General features: G+C 43.3%; 1 protein-coding gene across 1 annotated transcript in view; it reads left to right on the top strand.

Annotated features, from left to right (window-relative positions):
* COLGALT1 (collagen beta(1-O)galactosyltransferase 1) overlaps positions 1-17,929 on the top strand; it is an 86,432-nt gene that overhangs the window by 55,262 nt on the left and 13,241 nt on the right. The window contains exon 9 of the mRNA XM_077470110.1: positions 14,419-14,551. Within this exon, the coding sequence (XP_077326236.1) occupies positions 14,419-14,551 (133 nt within the window). The remainder of the gene's footprint in view (positions 1-14,418; positions 14,552-17,929) is intronic.

Here is a 17,929-nt window from a genome sequence, read left to right as displayed (position 1 = left end):
CCTTTTTTTTCCCCCAATAAATAGAGCTTTCTTTTGGTGGTATTTGATCACCTCTGCGGGTTTTATTTTTTGCGCTATAAACAAAAAAAGAGCGACAATTTTGAAAAAAAAAAAACACAATATTTTGTACTTTTTGCTATAATAAATATCCACAATTTTTCTTTAAAAAATTTTTTTTTTCTTAGTTTAGGCCGACATATATTATTCTACATATTTTTGGTAAATAAAAAATAAAAAATCACAATAAGTGTATATTTACAAAATAGGGGATATAGATTAGTAATGGTGATCTGCAATTTTTATCGGGACTGCGACATTATGGCAGAGATATTGGACACTTTTGACACATTTTTGGGACTACTGGCAGTTATACAGCGGTCAGTGCTATAAAAATGCATTGATTACTGTAAAATGTCACTGGCAGGAAAGGGGTTACCACTAGGGGGCGATCAAGGGGTTAACTGTGTTTCCGGCTACGTGTTTCTAACTGTAGGGGGAGAGGACTCGCCTAGAGGAAATGACAGATTGTGGTTCCCAGCTATTAGGAACTCACAATCTATCACTCCTCACAGAACAGGGATTTGTGTGTTTACACACACACGTCCTTATTCTGCTTATCGGGCCCGCGATTGCTCATGGCCGGCAGTTATCGCGACCGATGGCCGCAAGCATAGGCACGCTCCGATGTGACTGCCTGGCCCGCCTCTGTGCTCTCAAGTCTTGTGTCTCTCCTGATGTCAGCGGGGAATTCTCAGCCCCACCCGCTTCTCTTCTGATTTGATAACGACAGTCAGCGGGGGCGGGGCTGAGAATTCCCCGCTGACGTGAGGAGAGAGGCAGGCCAGGCAGTCATATGAGGCATGGATTGTACACAACAGGATACGATCAGAGCGCTCTCCCGGGAGGGGCAATGACATCGCCAACAATCGGTTTTTAGGGTCGCATGCATCGGTGCCGCATCAGTGACACTGCCGAAATGCTTGCGATGCAGCGATTAATTTCAGCACCCCCAATGACTATGCCCTGTGAATAGGCTCCGCTCCGTCGCACATTTCACAGAGCCTGCCTTCTGAACTTCAGAGGTGCTGAGAGGAGGAGTTTTGAGAAGCGCTTACCGCTTGCAGCCAGGCTTTTCATTACCACTGGAGTGTGCCCCCCAACCCCCCCCATATATTGGGTAATATATTGCATTTTTGTGCCCAAAAAATGTATTTACATTTTTTAAATGAAATTTTGCACTTGATTAAACAATTGCTCAAATACTGTGTAACATATACCACCCTTTAATTCTCTCGCATCTCTGCTTTTGGGGAAAAAAATATATATAGTTATAGCTAATCTTCAGTAAAATTTTATATTTTTAAAACGCAAAAATGTCTCTGCTAGGGGAAGGGTTAAAGGGACACAATTATTAATAATAATATTATTATATATGTATTTTTTGGGGGGTATTTCTCTAAAGTTCATGGAAATTTTGAGCTGCATTATGTGATACCATAGCCTTAAAGTGGCATGTTCGGAAAAATGGCTTGATTAACTTTTGCCTTAGTAGAGTTCCTTTCATATTTCGAAGGATTTCCGAGGCTGTGTTTTTTTTCTTTTATTTTTTTTTCTTACTCTTGGCATAGAGAATTATAATTCTTGGTTATAATAAAACAAATGCCACTTTTTACAGTTCTTGGTGGAACGCGCAGCCCTAAAAAAAAGGGCCCTAAAAGCTCAGCTGGTAGGATGCGCTGATTGGCTATTGCTGCATCCGATACGTTTTGATTAGGGGACCTGGCCTTGTGTAGTTCGGATTTACTCTTCTAGAAAAGACCAAGACAGGCCAGGTTCCTGCTTATTCTTGTTCTTGTAACTTCCTTGCAGAAATCCCTCAGCACAAGCTGTTCTGGACATCAGCCAGGAAATTCTGTCCTCACCACAGATTTTATGTCGATGTGCTCATATTTGTTTCCTTATAACTTCCCATGATAGTGTGTGCTGCATTTGGGAAATGTTGCTCTGCATATGTCCAGCTGTATTGAGCTCCTCCAAGTGTGCAACCTTCCAGATCTCCATCTGCTCAGCATCTCTGGGGAAGTGGCTTTTTATGGTTCGCAGTTCTGCTTTCAGAGTTTTTCTGAGGAGACAGTCTACAACCTTCCCAACATCCACCATATGTGTCAAGGCATGCAATGTGCAGTGATTGATTGCATACAGTGAGCTTTGTTTATCGCCATCCTATGAAGCTGCAATGCTGTACTGATATTAGATTCAAGTATGTGCCGAAGAATGACAGCATGCTTGGAAAAATCTGCCTTCAGGCAAATTTGGAGGCTGCCAGTGTTTTATCTCCTTTTAAAAAATTCTGGATGCCTGGCTGTCATGCTGATCCTCTTGTTTCATCACTTTGCATACTTTCTGTACTTTGATTTGTCATCATGGGCTCAGTATGAAGATCAAAAGTTATGATTTTGCTGGCATTGTACTGAGTCAGTAAATTGACGTACTTAAAGTGGAGTTTCACCCTAAAAATTTGTTGGTTTTTTTTCCATTAAAAGACTCCTTTTAACCTAAAAAAAAATGTTTGGAGGAATTTTTTTTTTTTTAATACTGGGGGGAATGCCGGAACTCCGCTTTAAATTGTTATTAACCACTTCAGCCCCGTAAGAATTTACCCCTTTCCTGACCAGAGCACTTTTTGCGATTCGGCACTGCGTCGCTTTAACTGACAATTGCGCAGTCGTGCGACATTGCACCCAAACAAAATTGACTCCCCCCCCCCACAAATAGAGCTTTCTTTTGGTGGTATTTGATCACCCCTGCAGTTTTTATTTTTTGCGCTATAAACAAAAGAAGAGTGACAATTTGGAAAAAATAGCAATATTTTTTGCTATAATATCCCCCCAAAAATATCTAAAAAAAAATAAATAATTTTTTCCCCTCAGTTTAGGCCGATAGGTATTCTACATATTTTTGGTTAAAAAAAATAGCAATAAGTGATTATTGCTTGGTTAGCGCAAACGTTATTACCTTTACAAAATGAGGGATAGGTTTTGGCATTTTTATTAATAATTTTTTTTTTTTAAATGGCGGCGATCAGCGATTTTTATTGTGACTGCGACATTATGGCGGACACATCGGACATTTTGACACATTTTTGGGACCATTGTCATTTATACAGCAATCGGTGCTATACAAATGGACTGATTCCTGTGTAAATGACACTGGCAGTGAAGGGGTTAACCACTAGGTGGCAGTGTAGGGGTTAAGTGTGTCCTAGGGGCGTGTTTCTAACTGTGGGGGGCGTGGCTGTGTATGACACATCACTGATCTCTGCTCCGATCACAAGGAGCAGAGATCAGTGACACTGTCACTAGGCAGAACAGGGAGATGCTTGTTTACATTAGCATCTCCCCGTTCTTCCTGCCCGTGAGGCGATCACGACCCGACACGGAGCTTGGCCGCCTCTTAAAGGACAACTTACAGGTACATGATTCTGCCTGTACGAGCCCTTCTGCTGACGTATATCGGCGTGAGGCCGTCGGCAAGCGGTTAAAAAATGGAAAATAAAGAAAAAAATCATGTAATGTATACAATTGCGACTCAAGTCATATTGTAATTGAATGCTCTTAAAAATGACCTTTCCTTTTCAATCTGCAGCTCTGCAATTTTCTGAAAATGCAATATGGCTACCTGGAGGTGTTCTGTACACTGAATGTGTACAGAGCGCCCCCCAGAAACCTCATTTCCTGCTTGTGTGATTGGCTCACCGATTTTCCCAGAAGTCTGCACTAAGATACAAGTCAGATTTCAGGCATTCCCTGCAACAAAAATGTTGTTTTTCGTGAGATACTCCAAATAGGAAATCACGTCTAAAGGGATGCAGGCCCAGCAGCTTTCCTCATTGGAGGCCTGCAGGTGCTGCAGCTGATTGATAATTATGAAACCACTCCCATTAGATTCTCTTACCACATGGACACAGGGATTTCTTCAGCAACAAGGTTTGTTAAAATCCTTGTAGTGTACAGTGATCACCTAGAGGAGAATGTGTTTTTTCTCAACAGAAGTGGAGTTGCACTTTATAACCAACACCAAAAATGCAATATGGCAGCTTACCAGTCATTAGATATGGTATCTGCATTCACATACACACTGGATGAAGGAGCACAGGGGGCACCATTGGACCGCATCATTGTCTGTCTGGGGGAGTGTTGGCTTTACTAGCAGATTTATTTACACTAACAAATTGAAGCTGAACTCCAGCTAACACTTTATAAGCAGTTACAGCAAACATTTTGTATTTTTTTTTTTTCCATTTGGAACAAAGGTTATAGGTAAAAAAAAACTGATCATTGTAAGCACCCCTCTAAGACCCCATTCACACCTGAGCGTTTTGTAGCTTGAAACCTGAAGCTACAAAATGCTGGAGGGGAAAAAATCTATTATTCTCAATGGAGATGGTTCACATCTCCACTCCATGTCGCCTGAAGCTCAAACAAGTTCTGGACCCTTTTTTGTTGCTCAAATTGGGCAGATTTGGGCATTTTTCTTCTTTTTACATTGGTGACCTTTTGCCCTGCACAAAATCGCGGCAAAACGCAGTAAAAAAACGCTACATTCAGGTTTGAATGGAGCCTAACTTTTTAAACAGACTCACTGGCCAAACCACCAGGTGAAAATAAAGGAAAACTAATGCAACCACATCTAAGAATTGGTAAGCTGCAATATAATTGTTTGCTTTTGGATTTATGACCGTCTCAAGGAGGAGTACAGTGGTAGAGTGGCTCTCCTGCAGGGATCACATATCTAATACATGATCCAGCTCTTCTGGGTAGGGGGCACACATGTGCGTTATTAGTTACAGCACAAGCCGATCAGCGGGTCCTGGCCAAGGATTGCTGACTGGGACCTGCTGATCGGCGAAGAGCAATGAATGTAAACAACAAAGAGCTCTGTCCTGTCAGCGGGGATGTTCTGGTTTCTCTATCGTTCATTCATTGATAACCCCTCACACTGCATCCAGCAGCTCCGTTTCTTTTCTGCCTAGTGTAGGAGAAGGACCTGGCTCCCTGTGGGGACCATTGGTCCTGGGAATTATTTTCTTCTGTATTTTTGATTCCTGCGATCTACGATTAACAGCCAGGCTGGGTGACAGGCTGGATAATATACATCCTTGTAGTCTCCCCAGCCTGGCCATCGAGGGCGAGCAGGCCCTAGCTATGCGCTGGGTCGGCCACAACATGCCCCGTCTTATCCAGGGGCGGCCGGTGAGCTATATGCTCCGGGGCACACATATAACCAGGCTACTGCTGTCCGTGATACAGTGTGCCGTGGCCGACAGCCACCCGTACTGCTCGGGTGATGGGTCTGTCTGTGGAATGTGTCCAGCAGTCCCTGCAGTAGGGGTAAGTGTGGTTCCACCTGTCTCGGCACGATGGAGCAGCTGGGCATTTCCTGGGAGGTCGACCTGGGGGTCTCTCACTCTCCCCTTCTTCTCTGCCTGTCCCTTTCCTCCTCCCCATGCTATGGGCCGCTGTTTGTCTGGGCATATGGGGGGTAAGAGTACATTGCTCCAGCCAGTCCAGAAAAGGTAAGGGGCCACGCCGTAGGCAAGGGCCCTCCTTTTCCGCTCAGAAACTGATTTTCCGTCCGCCCGGGTCAGCAGATAAGCGTTCCCAGTCCGACAAGGTGCCTGCTGAGGGACATAAGTGTCCCTGGTTTCGCAACCCAAACAAGCCTGCTAGCAAATCTGTTGCCGCATGAAGGTTTGCCCCCGCCCGACTCTCGGGTGGAGGGTCGCCTTTGGGAGTTTGCAGCCCGGTGGACCTCCCTACTTTCCGACCAGTTTGCAAACTGGTTTCATCAGAGTTTTTCTTGTCCGCCAAACAGATTTTTTTTCCCTCCAACCTTCATCTTCTTCCGGCTTTTCGGGAAGCTGTGTTCAGGGCAATACAGGACCTGCTGTTGCGCGGGGTGATAGTACCTGTACCGATGCCAAAAAAGGTTTCAAGGATTCTGCTCCAGTCTGTTTGTAGTCCAAAAGAAGAAAGGGGGTCCGTCCGGTCCTGGACCTCAAGGCCCTCAACAGCTTTGTGAAGGTACAAAGGTGCTGGATGGAATCAGTTCACTCAGTGGTCGCTGCACTCCAGTGCGATTTTCTGGTGTCCCTGGACATCAAGGACGCATACTTGCATGTCCCCTTATGCATCAAGTATTTCTTGCATTCAAGGTTTCTGCAATTTGCAGTTGGGCACGAGCACTACCAATTTGTAGCTCTTCCTTTTGGCCTGGCGTCAGCACCGAGGGTCTTCACCAAGGTTCTAGCCCCAATTTTGGCTTTGCTAAGGCAGCGAGGGATCGCCATTGTGGGTTACCTAGACGACCACCTTCTGAGAGCAGCTTTTGCCTCAGAATTAAGGGAGGATGTGGAAATCACTATGCAAACTCTTCGGAGTTTGGTTGGTTACTGAACCTAGAGAAGTCGGTGTTAGAGCCGACTCATCGCCTGGAGTACCTGGGCCTGCTTCTGAACTCCTCAGAGGTGAGTCTTTCTCCCTTCGGACAAGCTGCAGACTTTTCAAGCTGCAGTGAAGTTGTTGGTGTCCTGCAGGTGGTCGTCGCTGCATGCGAGTCCTGGGTCTCATGGTAGCCACTTTCGAGGTGGTACCATATGCTCAAGTCTTGCAAAAGGAGATCCTGTCCAAATGGGACAAATCTCCATTGTCCCTGGATTTCCACATTCGGGTGAGCCAGCTAGTCATGGTCTCCCTGAGCTGGTGGCTGAGGTCGCCGGCCCTTCGGTCCGGGAAGTCGTTCCTTCCTCTTCATTGGACGTGATTACAACGGATGCCAGCCTGACCAGTTGGGGGGGGGAGTTTGGGGTGTACAGTCAGCCCAGGGTTCGCTGGACCCAGGAAGAATCCTGCTGATCAATGTGCTGGAACTTTGGGAGATCAGGTGGTGCTTCTCCACATGGTCACAGAGGCTGCAGGGGCGTCCGGTCAGGACTCAATCGGACAATGCCACGGCAGTGGCGTATGTCAACTATCTAGAAGAAGCAAGGAGATTGGCTGCAGCACTGGGAGGTCGCTCACATCCTGCGGTGGGCAGAGCGGCACGTGCCAGCTCTGTCGGCCGTGTACATTCCGGGTGTAGAAAACTGGCAAGGGGACTACCTAAGTCGTCAGATGCTGGATCAAGGGGAATGGTCACTACATCCAGATGTATTTTGGCTCCTTTGCTTAAGGTGGGGCACGCCAGATGTGGATCAATTGGAAGGTACAGAGGTTTGTGGCCAGGTCAAAGGATCCCAGGGCGGATGCGGCAGATGTGTTGGTGGCTCCATGGGGGCATTATCGGCTGATGTATGCTTTTCCCCCATTCAAACTTCTACCATGTCTGCTTCGCAGAGTGGAGGCCAGGGGGGATTCCGGTAATTCTGATTGCCCCAGATTGACCTCGGCGTCCGTGGTACGCTGACATAGTACGAATGGTGGTGGATGTTCCTTGGCGACTGCCGATGCCAGGGGACCTTCTGTCGCAAGGTCCAACACTTCATCCTGCTTTACCTTCACTGGCTTTAAGGTCATGGCTGTTGAAAGCCGGGTGCTAAGGCACTGAGGTCTGTCGTATTCGGTAATATCCACTAGGGATGCATCGAATGGGTTTTTTGGTGCCGAAACCGATATCGAAAATGAAAAATACACTAGGCCAAAAACCGAAACCAATACCGAAACAGCACCGATACCGAAAATGACTGTTTTTAAAAAATATTTTTATACAGGAGGTGGTCAGAGACTGGGGACATGGTACAGGAGGTGGTCAGAGACTGGGAACATGGTACAGGAGGTGGTCAGAGACTGGGAACATGGTACAGGAAGTGGTCAGAGACTGGGGACATGGTACAGGAGGTGGTCAGAGACTGGGAACATGGTTCAGGAGGTGGTCAGAGACTGGGGACATGGTACAGGAGGTGGTCAGAGACTGGGGACATGGTACAGGAGATGGTCAGAGACTGGCGGCATGATAAAAGAGATAAGTGCTTTGTCCCCCGTGCAGCCAGAGTGTTGTCCCCCGTGCAGCCAGTGATGGCGCGAAGAGGGAGGAGAGCCGCCTCCGCCGTCTGGTTCAATAGAGCGCCGGGAACATCACAGCTTTAATTTCAATAGCTGTGTGTTCCCCCATTGCGCGCCGTCGCATACAGCCCCTGCTGTATGTTCCCGGCGCTCTATTGACCAGACGGCGGAGGCGGCTCTCCTGCATTATAGATCTCCCATGATGGGCGGCACCAGGGGGCGGGGGTGGTGCTCTGCCCCCACCCAGGCCCCGCCCCATTTTCGGCTCAATTATCAACCGTTTTTTCCTTTCGGCAAATTGCCGAAAAGGGCATTTTCGGCCGATATGTTTCGGCGGCCGAAATTTCGGTGCATCCCTAATATCCACTATGCTGAGGGCACGGAAGTCATCTTCTCGGAAGATTTATCATTGTACGTGGAAGGCCTACATCTCCATGTGTGAGGAGATGGGGTGGCGTCCTTGCATATACTCGATTTCCAAGAACCTATTGTTTTTGCAGCAAGGAGTGGATCAGAAACTTGCATTAAGCACCATTGGGGGGGGGGGGGGGGCAGATTGCAGCTTTGGCTGTCCTTTTTCAGCATCCCTTGGTGACTCATTCATTGGTGAGTACGTTTGTTCAGGGGGTGGCCTCTCTCCAGTTCGACCATCGCTACCTCAGTGGGATTTGAATCTGGTGCTCTCTGTGCTTCAGAAACCGGCGTTTGAAAACAGGGAGATTCCCTTATTGACGCTCTCTCAGAAAGTAGTCTTTCTAGTGGCCATTACATCTGCCAGGAGGGTTTCTGAGTTGGCGGCCTTATCCTGCAAGTCTCCCTACTTGATCATCCACAAGGATAAGGCGGTGCTGCATCCGCAGCCTTCATTTCTTCCAAAGATTGTTTCGGCCTTTCATCTAAATGAGGACATGGTGCTTCCTTCCTCGGCTGTCACACCCCAAAGAGGTGGCTTTGCATTTCTTGGACATGGTCCGTGCTCTGCGGGTGTATCTGTCTGCTGCGGCTCCTTTTTGGAGGTCGGACTCGCTGTTTGTATCAGTGGCTGGTCTGAAGAAGGGACTGGCGGTCTCATCGGCCGCCATCTCTCGGTGGACCAGACAGATCGTAGTGCAGGCTTATGCCATAAGGGGACGGGCGCCTCCCTTTCCTGTCATGGCACATTCTACCAGGGCAATTGGTGCCTCTTGGGCTTTCCAACATCAAGCATCCGTTTCCCAGGTGTGTAAGGTGGCGACCTGGTCGTCCGGTCACACTTTCACTAAATTTTACAAGGTTGATGTGAGTGCATCTTCGGATACTTGCTTCAGCCGCAAGGTTTTGCAGGCAGTTGTTAAGGTTGCAACTCCTCCTCCATTGAGGAGCTCTGGTTGTTATGGGTGGAGTTATTGTTTGCTGTTCCCACCCCTCGTTTTCTTTGACACTGCTTGGGGACATCCCTAAGGTCAAGAAGAACTGCTGTGTCCGTCAATGAACGATAGAGAAAATTGGATTTTTGAACTTCCTTTTCTCTGAAGTTCATTGACAGACACAGCACCCACCCCTCCTATTTATGTTCGTACTGCTTTTGACAAACTGAGCTGCTGGATGCAGTGTGAGGGCTTATAGCCAGTAGGACCACCCCCTGGGAGGTACTATGCAAGTGTTGCTGTTTTTAACCCTTTCTGCCTAGTCCTCTCCTAAAGGGACGATATAACCCTTAAGTCAAGAAGAGCTGCTGTGTCCGTCAATGATCTTCAGAGAAAAGGGTTTTACAGTGAGTACAAAAATCCTATTTTTTGTTTACCTGCAAAGCAGAGAAAATAAATGGACACATCCATTTGTAAAATCCACACACAGTGAATGCACAAAGCAATGTTGGGCATACAGTTAACCATTTGATTAGCCCTAGATGTTAATCCCTTACCAGCCAGTGTCATTAGTATAGTGACAGTGTATATCATCGCAGATTAGTGTCACTGGTTCCCACTGTAGGTCGCTGATCTCCGTCATTACTAGTAGGGTTGCACCGATACTAGTATCAGTATTGGTGCCGATACCGAGTATTTGCACAAGTACTGAGCTGTCAGTGGGTCTCCCCAGTGTTAAAGAAGTCCGGTAATTGGAGCTGTCAAAAAAAAAAAAACAGACAGCAATTTTTATTACCAACATTGCTCAGTCCTGAAACGCTAAAATAAAAACAATGCACCAAATGGTTTTTTTGGTGCCGAAACCGATACCGAAAATAAATCTTCCTTGATCCCGAAACCGATACCAAAACGTCACCGATACCGAAATTGACTGTTTTAAAAAAATATTTTTATACAGGAGATGGTCAGAGACTGGGGACATGGCACAGGAGATGGTCAGAGACTGGGGACATGGCACAGGAGATGGTCAGAGACTGGGGACATGGTACAGGAGATGGTCAGAGACTGCAGGCATGCTACAGAAGATCAAAGCAGCCTCACCAGTGCCCATCATATGCAGCCTCACTGTGCCCAGAAGCTTACCAGTGCCCGTCATGTAGCCTGCCTGTGCCTCACCAGTGCATATAAACATACACATATAAAAACACACACACATATATAAACATATACGCACACATACATATAAACACGCACACACACACACACGCACACAGCACACACACAAACATGCACACATATAACACACACAAAACACACACACAGCACACATATAACACACACACACATGCACACATATAACACACACACATACATATAAACATGCACACATATAACACACACATGCACACACAGAGGCATACATATATATATATATATATATATATATATATATATATATATATATATATATATATATATATATATATATATATATATATATATATATATATATTATAATCTTTTTTTTTTTTTTTTTTTTTTTTTTAATTGGCAGCTGCAGCTCTGTACCTTATTCTCCAAGCTGGGTACTGCACTCTAGGGGGAGGCAGAGAGCACAGCACACACTGCTAGACATCTCTTCCTTGCTTTCACTTTCATAGTAAACAGCGTGCCCAGCTCCTGCACAGCCGATTTACACATCGGCTGGGGAGAGGGGGACTTTACAGTGAGACCCCACGGGCGCCTGCAGCATGGATGTGGAGGGAGGGGAGGAGGAGAGACTAAAGTCAGAATGACACCCCCGTGATGGGCGGGGCCAATCCCAGCAGGCCCTGCCCCATTTTCCGGCACCAGTATCGGTGAAAATTCTATTTCGGCTTTTTGCTGAAAGGGCCATTTTCGGCCAATATGTTTCGGCGGCCAAAATTTGGGCGCATCCCTAAAAAACATTGTTTCTTTTTGTATATTTCTGTTTCTTCATCTGCAGATCTCTAATCAGCCTTAACTCCCTATTCTCCTCCATTTAATTATAATTTTCCTGCTTTTTTATTTTGTTCACGTCTATTTTGTAAACTATAAACAATTAAAACTTTTTTTTGTTTGCTTTGTTAGTGAATATTTTTACACATATATATTTACATGTTTTCACATTGAAAAAGCACTAAATTTTAAAAAATAAATCCTATTTATTTTATTTGTAAATAACTTTTCTATGCTTTGTACCATTGCTGACAGCTGAAGTTAAAACAAAACAGTTGCGGTAGGTATCGGTAATTGGTATCGGCGAATACTAAAAAAAAGTAGCGGTACATGTACTCATTGCAAAAAAAAAACGGTATCGGTGCATCCCTAACTACTAGTAAAAAAAATTCCAGTATATATCCTATAGTTTGTAGATACTATAACTTTCGTGCAAACCAATCAATATACGCTTATTACAATTTTTTTTACCAAAAATAAGTAGCAGAATAAATTTTGGCCTAAATTATTGACAATTTTTTTTTTTTTTTTTTTTTTATGTTTTATATCAGAAAGTAAAATGTATTGTATTTTTTCAGTCTTTTTTTTTTTTTTGTTTATGTAACGGAAAATAAAAAGACGCAGTGGTGATCAAATACCACTAAAAGAAAGCTCTATTTGTGTGAAAAAAATTACATAAATTTCTTATGCGTACAGAGTTGCATGACCGCACAATTGTCAGATAAAGTAGCACAGTGCCAAATGGCAAAAAATGGCCTAGTCACGATGGGGGTAAAACCTTCCAGAGGTCAAGTGGTTAAAGAAACTTTATTAAGGCGGCCTCCTAAACCTACCTGTGATAGCTGTATCTTTAACTGCTAGTAGAAAAAAAGCTTAACTCCTCCTTCTGCCTCCCTGCATATTGCTCTATTGACCAATCAGGCTTCCTTTTAGAGGCCAATGGGAATGTATGTTGCTTGAAACCATATTCATCTACATTTAAACCCCACCACCGCCATCATAGAGCAACTCCTAAACTTTTTTTGTTTTTCAAACATCTGTATAAATTTCCTGGATGGTCATGTGATGTCATAGTGTCTCCTCCTTTGTCCTTGGCAATAGGCAAGTGTTAAATGCTGCAAAGAGTAAATTGGTCTGATATAGAAATGTTTTGTTTTTTGTTTTCCAAATCCTTGCTGGATTTTGTCCTGGATATACTCCTACAGGTCTTGTCATTGGTTCTTAAGTATATATACAGAAAATAAAATAAATGCAAATCGATAGAAAACAAATAAAATATATGATCTAACTTTAATGTTCTATATCATTTTTTTGCTGCTGCTGTACAAGAATAATGCTGACTACGTATTTGGCACATTTGATGCTTTCCATCAGCTTTCAACCACAGCCATCTACCACCCTTGGTTGTAAATATTTCAGTTTTGAGTGAGCCAACCATGGGTGGGAAATGCCAATTCCCAAGGAAGCTTGAATGCCGCACACTTTCCATGCAAACTTCAATGAAATCAGTCCACACACATGAACAGATTGCTATGCTAATCATTTGTGTGGCTGAATGAGTTTAATCTATGTGCAAATTCAATCTAATTTAAATTCTGAAAAGGGACTTGTATGAAAAGGGAGAGCTTTTATTCTCATAGCTCTTTTAAGAGAGCTGCCGGTTATGTTTTGATTTAAGTTGCCCAGCTATGTAAAAGTAGGTTTGGGTCTGTGTTTTTTTTTTTTTTTTAATAGGCATCTGCTATATACAAAAGCCCCTCTCTGCCAATCCCTCCACCGGCTTCCACTTGTTTAGCATATAAAAATTCAAACTGCTAACCTACAAAGCCATCTACATCTCTGTCCCCAGCTATGTCACCAACCGGATCTCAAAATACCACCCAAATCATCCACTTCCAAGACCTCCTGCGTTCCATCTCCCTGTGCTCCTTGTTGCAAAGGCCAGTTATAGGTGAGGGCAGTGGCCATTTGTTAGTCCTTGAAAATTCATCTCTTACGGCTCGATCACATGTGTGTTGATTACAAAGAATGAAGCAATGCTCATCAAAACTCCCGTAGCGTTTTGACATGTTTTTGACGCAATTTGGTTGTGTTTTTGAAGTGTTGAAAAAGCATTAAGAAAGCTTGTTAGATTTAGATGTAAGCGTTTCTTCTCTAGGGAAGTGCTTAAAGGGGAAGTGATGTAGAGGACATGATCTGCTTTGATGTGTGGTTAGATTGTGGTGTCATATCAGGCATTTTTGGGAATTCTCTGCAAGATGTATTCATATTCTCTGCTCTCTTTTGACACTTGGTTTGGTCCAGTTCAAGATAATCATTAAAAGAATGGCCCAGCAGAAAAATAGGGCGTTGTGCTGGGATTGGTTGCATTCCATAGTCTTGCAGAGGATTTCCAAGGGGTATTTCTATATTCTTTCTCAAAATTTCTTTGATTATACACACATGAAGGTGTCTACCTTTGATGCCTTTCTTGAGATTGTTAGACCCTGGGTGAGCCACAAATGATATGAGGCATCCTGGGATATATGGATATATGGATATATATATATATATATATATATATATATATATATATATATATATATATATATATATATATATATATATATATATATATATATATATATATATATATATATATATAATTTTTTTTATTTTTTTTAATGAAAACATTGGAACGGGGCACCAGTTATCTACAACGTTGCTTCCATATCATCTTGCACATTACTGTAATTTCTCCACTTTGATTATAAGCTCAATAGCTCAATGATGCAGAAAATCCTGTTTCAGAGTGATAAGTAGTTGTGAAGAGAAATTTATATATATATATATATATATATATATATATATATATATATTACAATTATCGAAACAATTTTTTTTTTTTTTTTTTTTTTTTTTAGTGGAGATCCGGTCCTATACCCCTCATCATATTTGTTCCCATACCCCCAAGTAGTAAGGAATCCCTGCTCTGTAAAGATCACTGTGAGAACTGTTAGTCTTTTGCTATATCCATATCTCTGTCTGTCTAGGTCATTGAATGAGTCTCAGGTAACAGCTATGGGTATAAAGATGCTCCCTGGATACAAGGATCCTTATCACGGCCGTCCCCTGACGCGAGGAGAGATGGGCTGTTTCCTCAGTCACTACAACATCTGGAAGGAGGTGAGGAGGGGGACCTCATGGGAAAAGATGGGTCTGGGCAATGTCTTTAACATTGATATGCACTTTCAGGGGCTGTGTGCTGGATTAGGCAGTTGGCAGGTCAGCAATAGTCAGACCTCTAAATTCTGATACTAAGGCTAAAGTGTCAGACTTGGGGGGAAAAAAAAGACAAAGCTAAAATAATTGGTAATACTGCACTAATAAAGTGTTACTAAACCCACAACAGTAGAATCAGTGTGTATATGCAGTAAAGCATGCTTGTGACGCTTACTGTGGAACCTACGGGTTAATCATCTACCTTGTGTAAAAAGGCTGTTTTGATCCTGTCTTCTCTGATCCTCCCCTTCTTTTACTGTCTCCAATCTATCTGCTGATTGAACAGAGCCTTGGGCAACAGAGCCCTGAGCCAATACTCAGTTTAGTGTGTATTGCTAGAGAGGTTTTTTTTTTTCTGTTTTTTTGGGAGGGTGCATGTGATCAGCACAGGGCCAATTGCCACTGTCCAGACAGGGGGTCAGGGGTCACTCAGCTTCATGGGACAGTCAGAGGAGAATGCTTGGCCGAACACTGATAAAAGTCACGAGTGCTCTAACTGCTGATGAGAAAAGGTATTTAGCGGTTTATATTTACTAAAATGATTGCATTTCCATGTTCTGTGTACTGTGGGGGACCAGATATAATGAATGCAGGCTCCTGGGTTTAGTAACACTTTAAGTAATAATATAGTGAATCAAAATTCTTGGTAAAAGTTTATATATATCCAAAACCTAATTCCCTAACTTGTTAGATCCTCTTTCATCCTCTCTATTTGTACATGTGACCGTTGTGACCGAGTAAATGAAGGGAAATCCAAAATTGTAATATGAAATGATTCAGCTCCAGTGATATAATAAAAACATGCAAAAAAAAGAAGTAAATGGTGTTCAATGTACCAAAACTGAAATCTTATTTAAATCAAAGTCCATATATATTCACCACTTTAAAGTGTTAACCCAAAAAATATAGATTTTCTGGTACCTTAAAGCAGATTACACTGCACAGTGCATGTGCTGTGTAATCTGCCCGCCTCTAAACTGTAGGAAAAAAACAAAAAACATGAATCTGCCATTTCCTGTACGGCCTCTCTAGACAGACCGCAAAAATCAGAGCTGCTCCACCCTGATCACCGTGGTCAGATTGTGTCCCTCTGTCATATGCTGTCCTTTCTGCTCTCCTCTCTCACCCCTCACCCCCTCCTTCCTACATGTCATATTTTGTCTGTGTAGTAGTTTAACCACTTACAGACCGGACGATTTTGCTGGTCAAAGACCAGACCACTTTTTGCGATTCGGCACTGCGTCGCTTTAACTGACAATTGCGCGGTCATGCGATGTGGCTCCCAAACAAAATTGACGTCCTTTTTTTCCCACAAATAGAGCTTTCTTTTGGTGGTATTTTATCACCCCTGCGGTTTTTATTTTTTGCGCTATAAACAAACTTTTTGTTATAATAAATACCCCCCAAAAATATATAAAAAAAACAAATTTTTTCCCTCAGTTTAGGCCGATACGTATTCTTCTACATATTTTTGGTAAAAAAAATCGCAATAAGCGATTATTGATTGGTTTGTGCAAAAGCTATAGCGTTTACAAGATAGGGATAGTTTTATGGCATTTTTTGTGATAATTTTTTATTTTTTTTTACTAGTAATGGCGGCGATTAGCGATTTTTATTGTGACTGCGACATTATGGCGCACACATCGGACATTTTTGATACATTTTTGAGACCATTGTCAGTTATACAGCAATCACTGCTATATAAATGCAGTGATTCCTGTGTAAATGACACTGGCAGTGAAGGGGTTAACCAGTGGGTGGCAGTGTAGGGATAGAGTGTTCCTAGGGGTGTGTTACTAACTGTGGGGGGTTGGGCTTTCATTTAGTGAACACTGATCTCTGCTCCAATCACATGGAGCAGAGATCCGCGTTACTAGTTGCTAGGCAGAATGGAGAAATGCTGTTTACAACGGCATTTCTCCATTCAGCCGTCCCGTGAGATGATTGCGGGTATGCCCGCGGCAATCGAGTCCGCGGGACCCGTAACCAGACTAATGGGGGTCCTGACCGGCACACGAGCGTGCCGCCAGCGGCGCGCTCATGATGGCAGGGCAGCATTGAAGATTGGACGTACCTGTACGCCAATATGCCTGCCCGTGCCATTCTGTCGACGTACATCGGCGTGCGCTGGTCGGGAACCGGTTAAAAGCTATTTATGTTTTTTTTTGATTATTCTTTTTATTTTTTTGCGCCAATTTACACCATAGAAACGCAGCCCGGATGCGTTCCAGATGCTTTTCATTTTGGTGCCTTCCAGTGTGTTTTTTTTTTTTTTGGTGCATTTATTTATTTATTTTTCCTCGTCCTTTTTTTTTTTTTTTTAAACTTGAAATAAGGACGTGTGTTTCAGTGTGTTTAGGTGTGTTCTGGTGTGTTCCAGTGCAATTTTGATGCATTCTACAGCATTCTAGTACAGGCCAGTGCAGGAAAAATGTAGCATGTTCGTTTTCTTTTTTTATTTTTTTTTTTTTCTGGAACTGCAAGCACTGGTGTGAACTATGCCATTAATAACCTACTTTCCATGCATTTTTGATGCAGAAAAAAAAATGCACTGGACTGCATGTAGTGTGAACTGGCCCTAACAATCATACTTGCCTAGGAGGATGCAGAATCGCTCCCCCGGCGACTCTAACACTGAGAACCGAGCGATCAAACACTGCCTATCTCTCGGTTCTCAGTGCTCCATGAGCAGAGAGCTGCTGATTGTTAGTCACCACTGCTCTGCCTCCCCAAGCTGTGAGATACTGTAGATGTAAAAAGAATTAAAATTAACCAGCAATTTTTAACCCTGAACGACTCTAGCCAAAATAAGAAGAGGAACCCGTTCGGCCCTGTCTGACTGGCGATATTAGCCCAGAAAAGTTTTAGGTTAGGTTCACTTTAAGGTTTTTGAGTCCTCATGGAATGTGAGTGGAGTGTTTATTATTGTGGTGTGTGTATGTGTGTATATATATATATATATATATATATATATATATATATATATATATATATATATATATATATACATATATACACAGGCTTTTTTTCAGGGGGAACCTGGCTCAGACCCTTGGTGGGGGGGGGGCTGCTAAACACAATCGCTTGTAAACACAGACGTCTGGTTTCTGTGTTTACAAGTAACAACTCTGCACTCTGCGTGTAATGCAATCTTGGTTTTTAATGTCCCTTTAAGACCCTCCTACTGTTTGTGAAATTTGACTGACCATACCCACTATTTGATGTGATTTGGGAGGGTTGTGTTTGAGTTCCGGCATGTATATATATATATATGTGTGTGTG

This window comes from Lithobates pipiens, unplaced genomic scaffold (genome assembly GCF_037356315.1).
Source record: "Lithobates pipiens isolate NorthernLeopardFrog02 unplaced genomic scaffold, aLitPip1_a1.2 Scaffold_8, whole genome shotgun sequence".
Classification (NCBI taxonomy): domain Eukaryota; kingdom Metazoa; phylum Chordata; class Amphibia; order Anura; family Ranidae; genus Lithobates; species Lithobates pipiens.
This window is presented reverse-complemented; position numbering and strand designations above follow the sequence as displayed.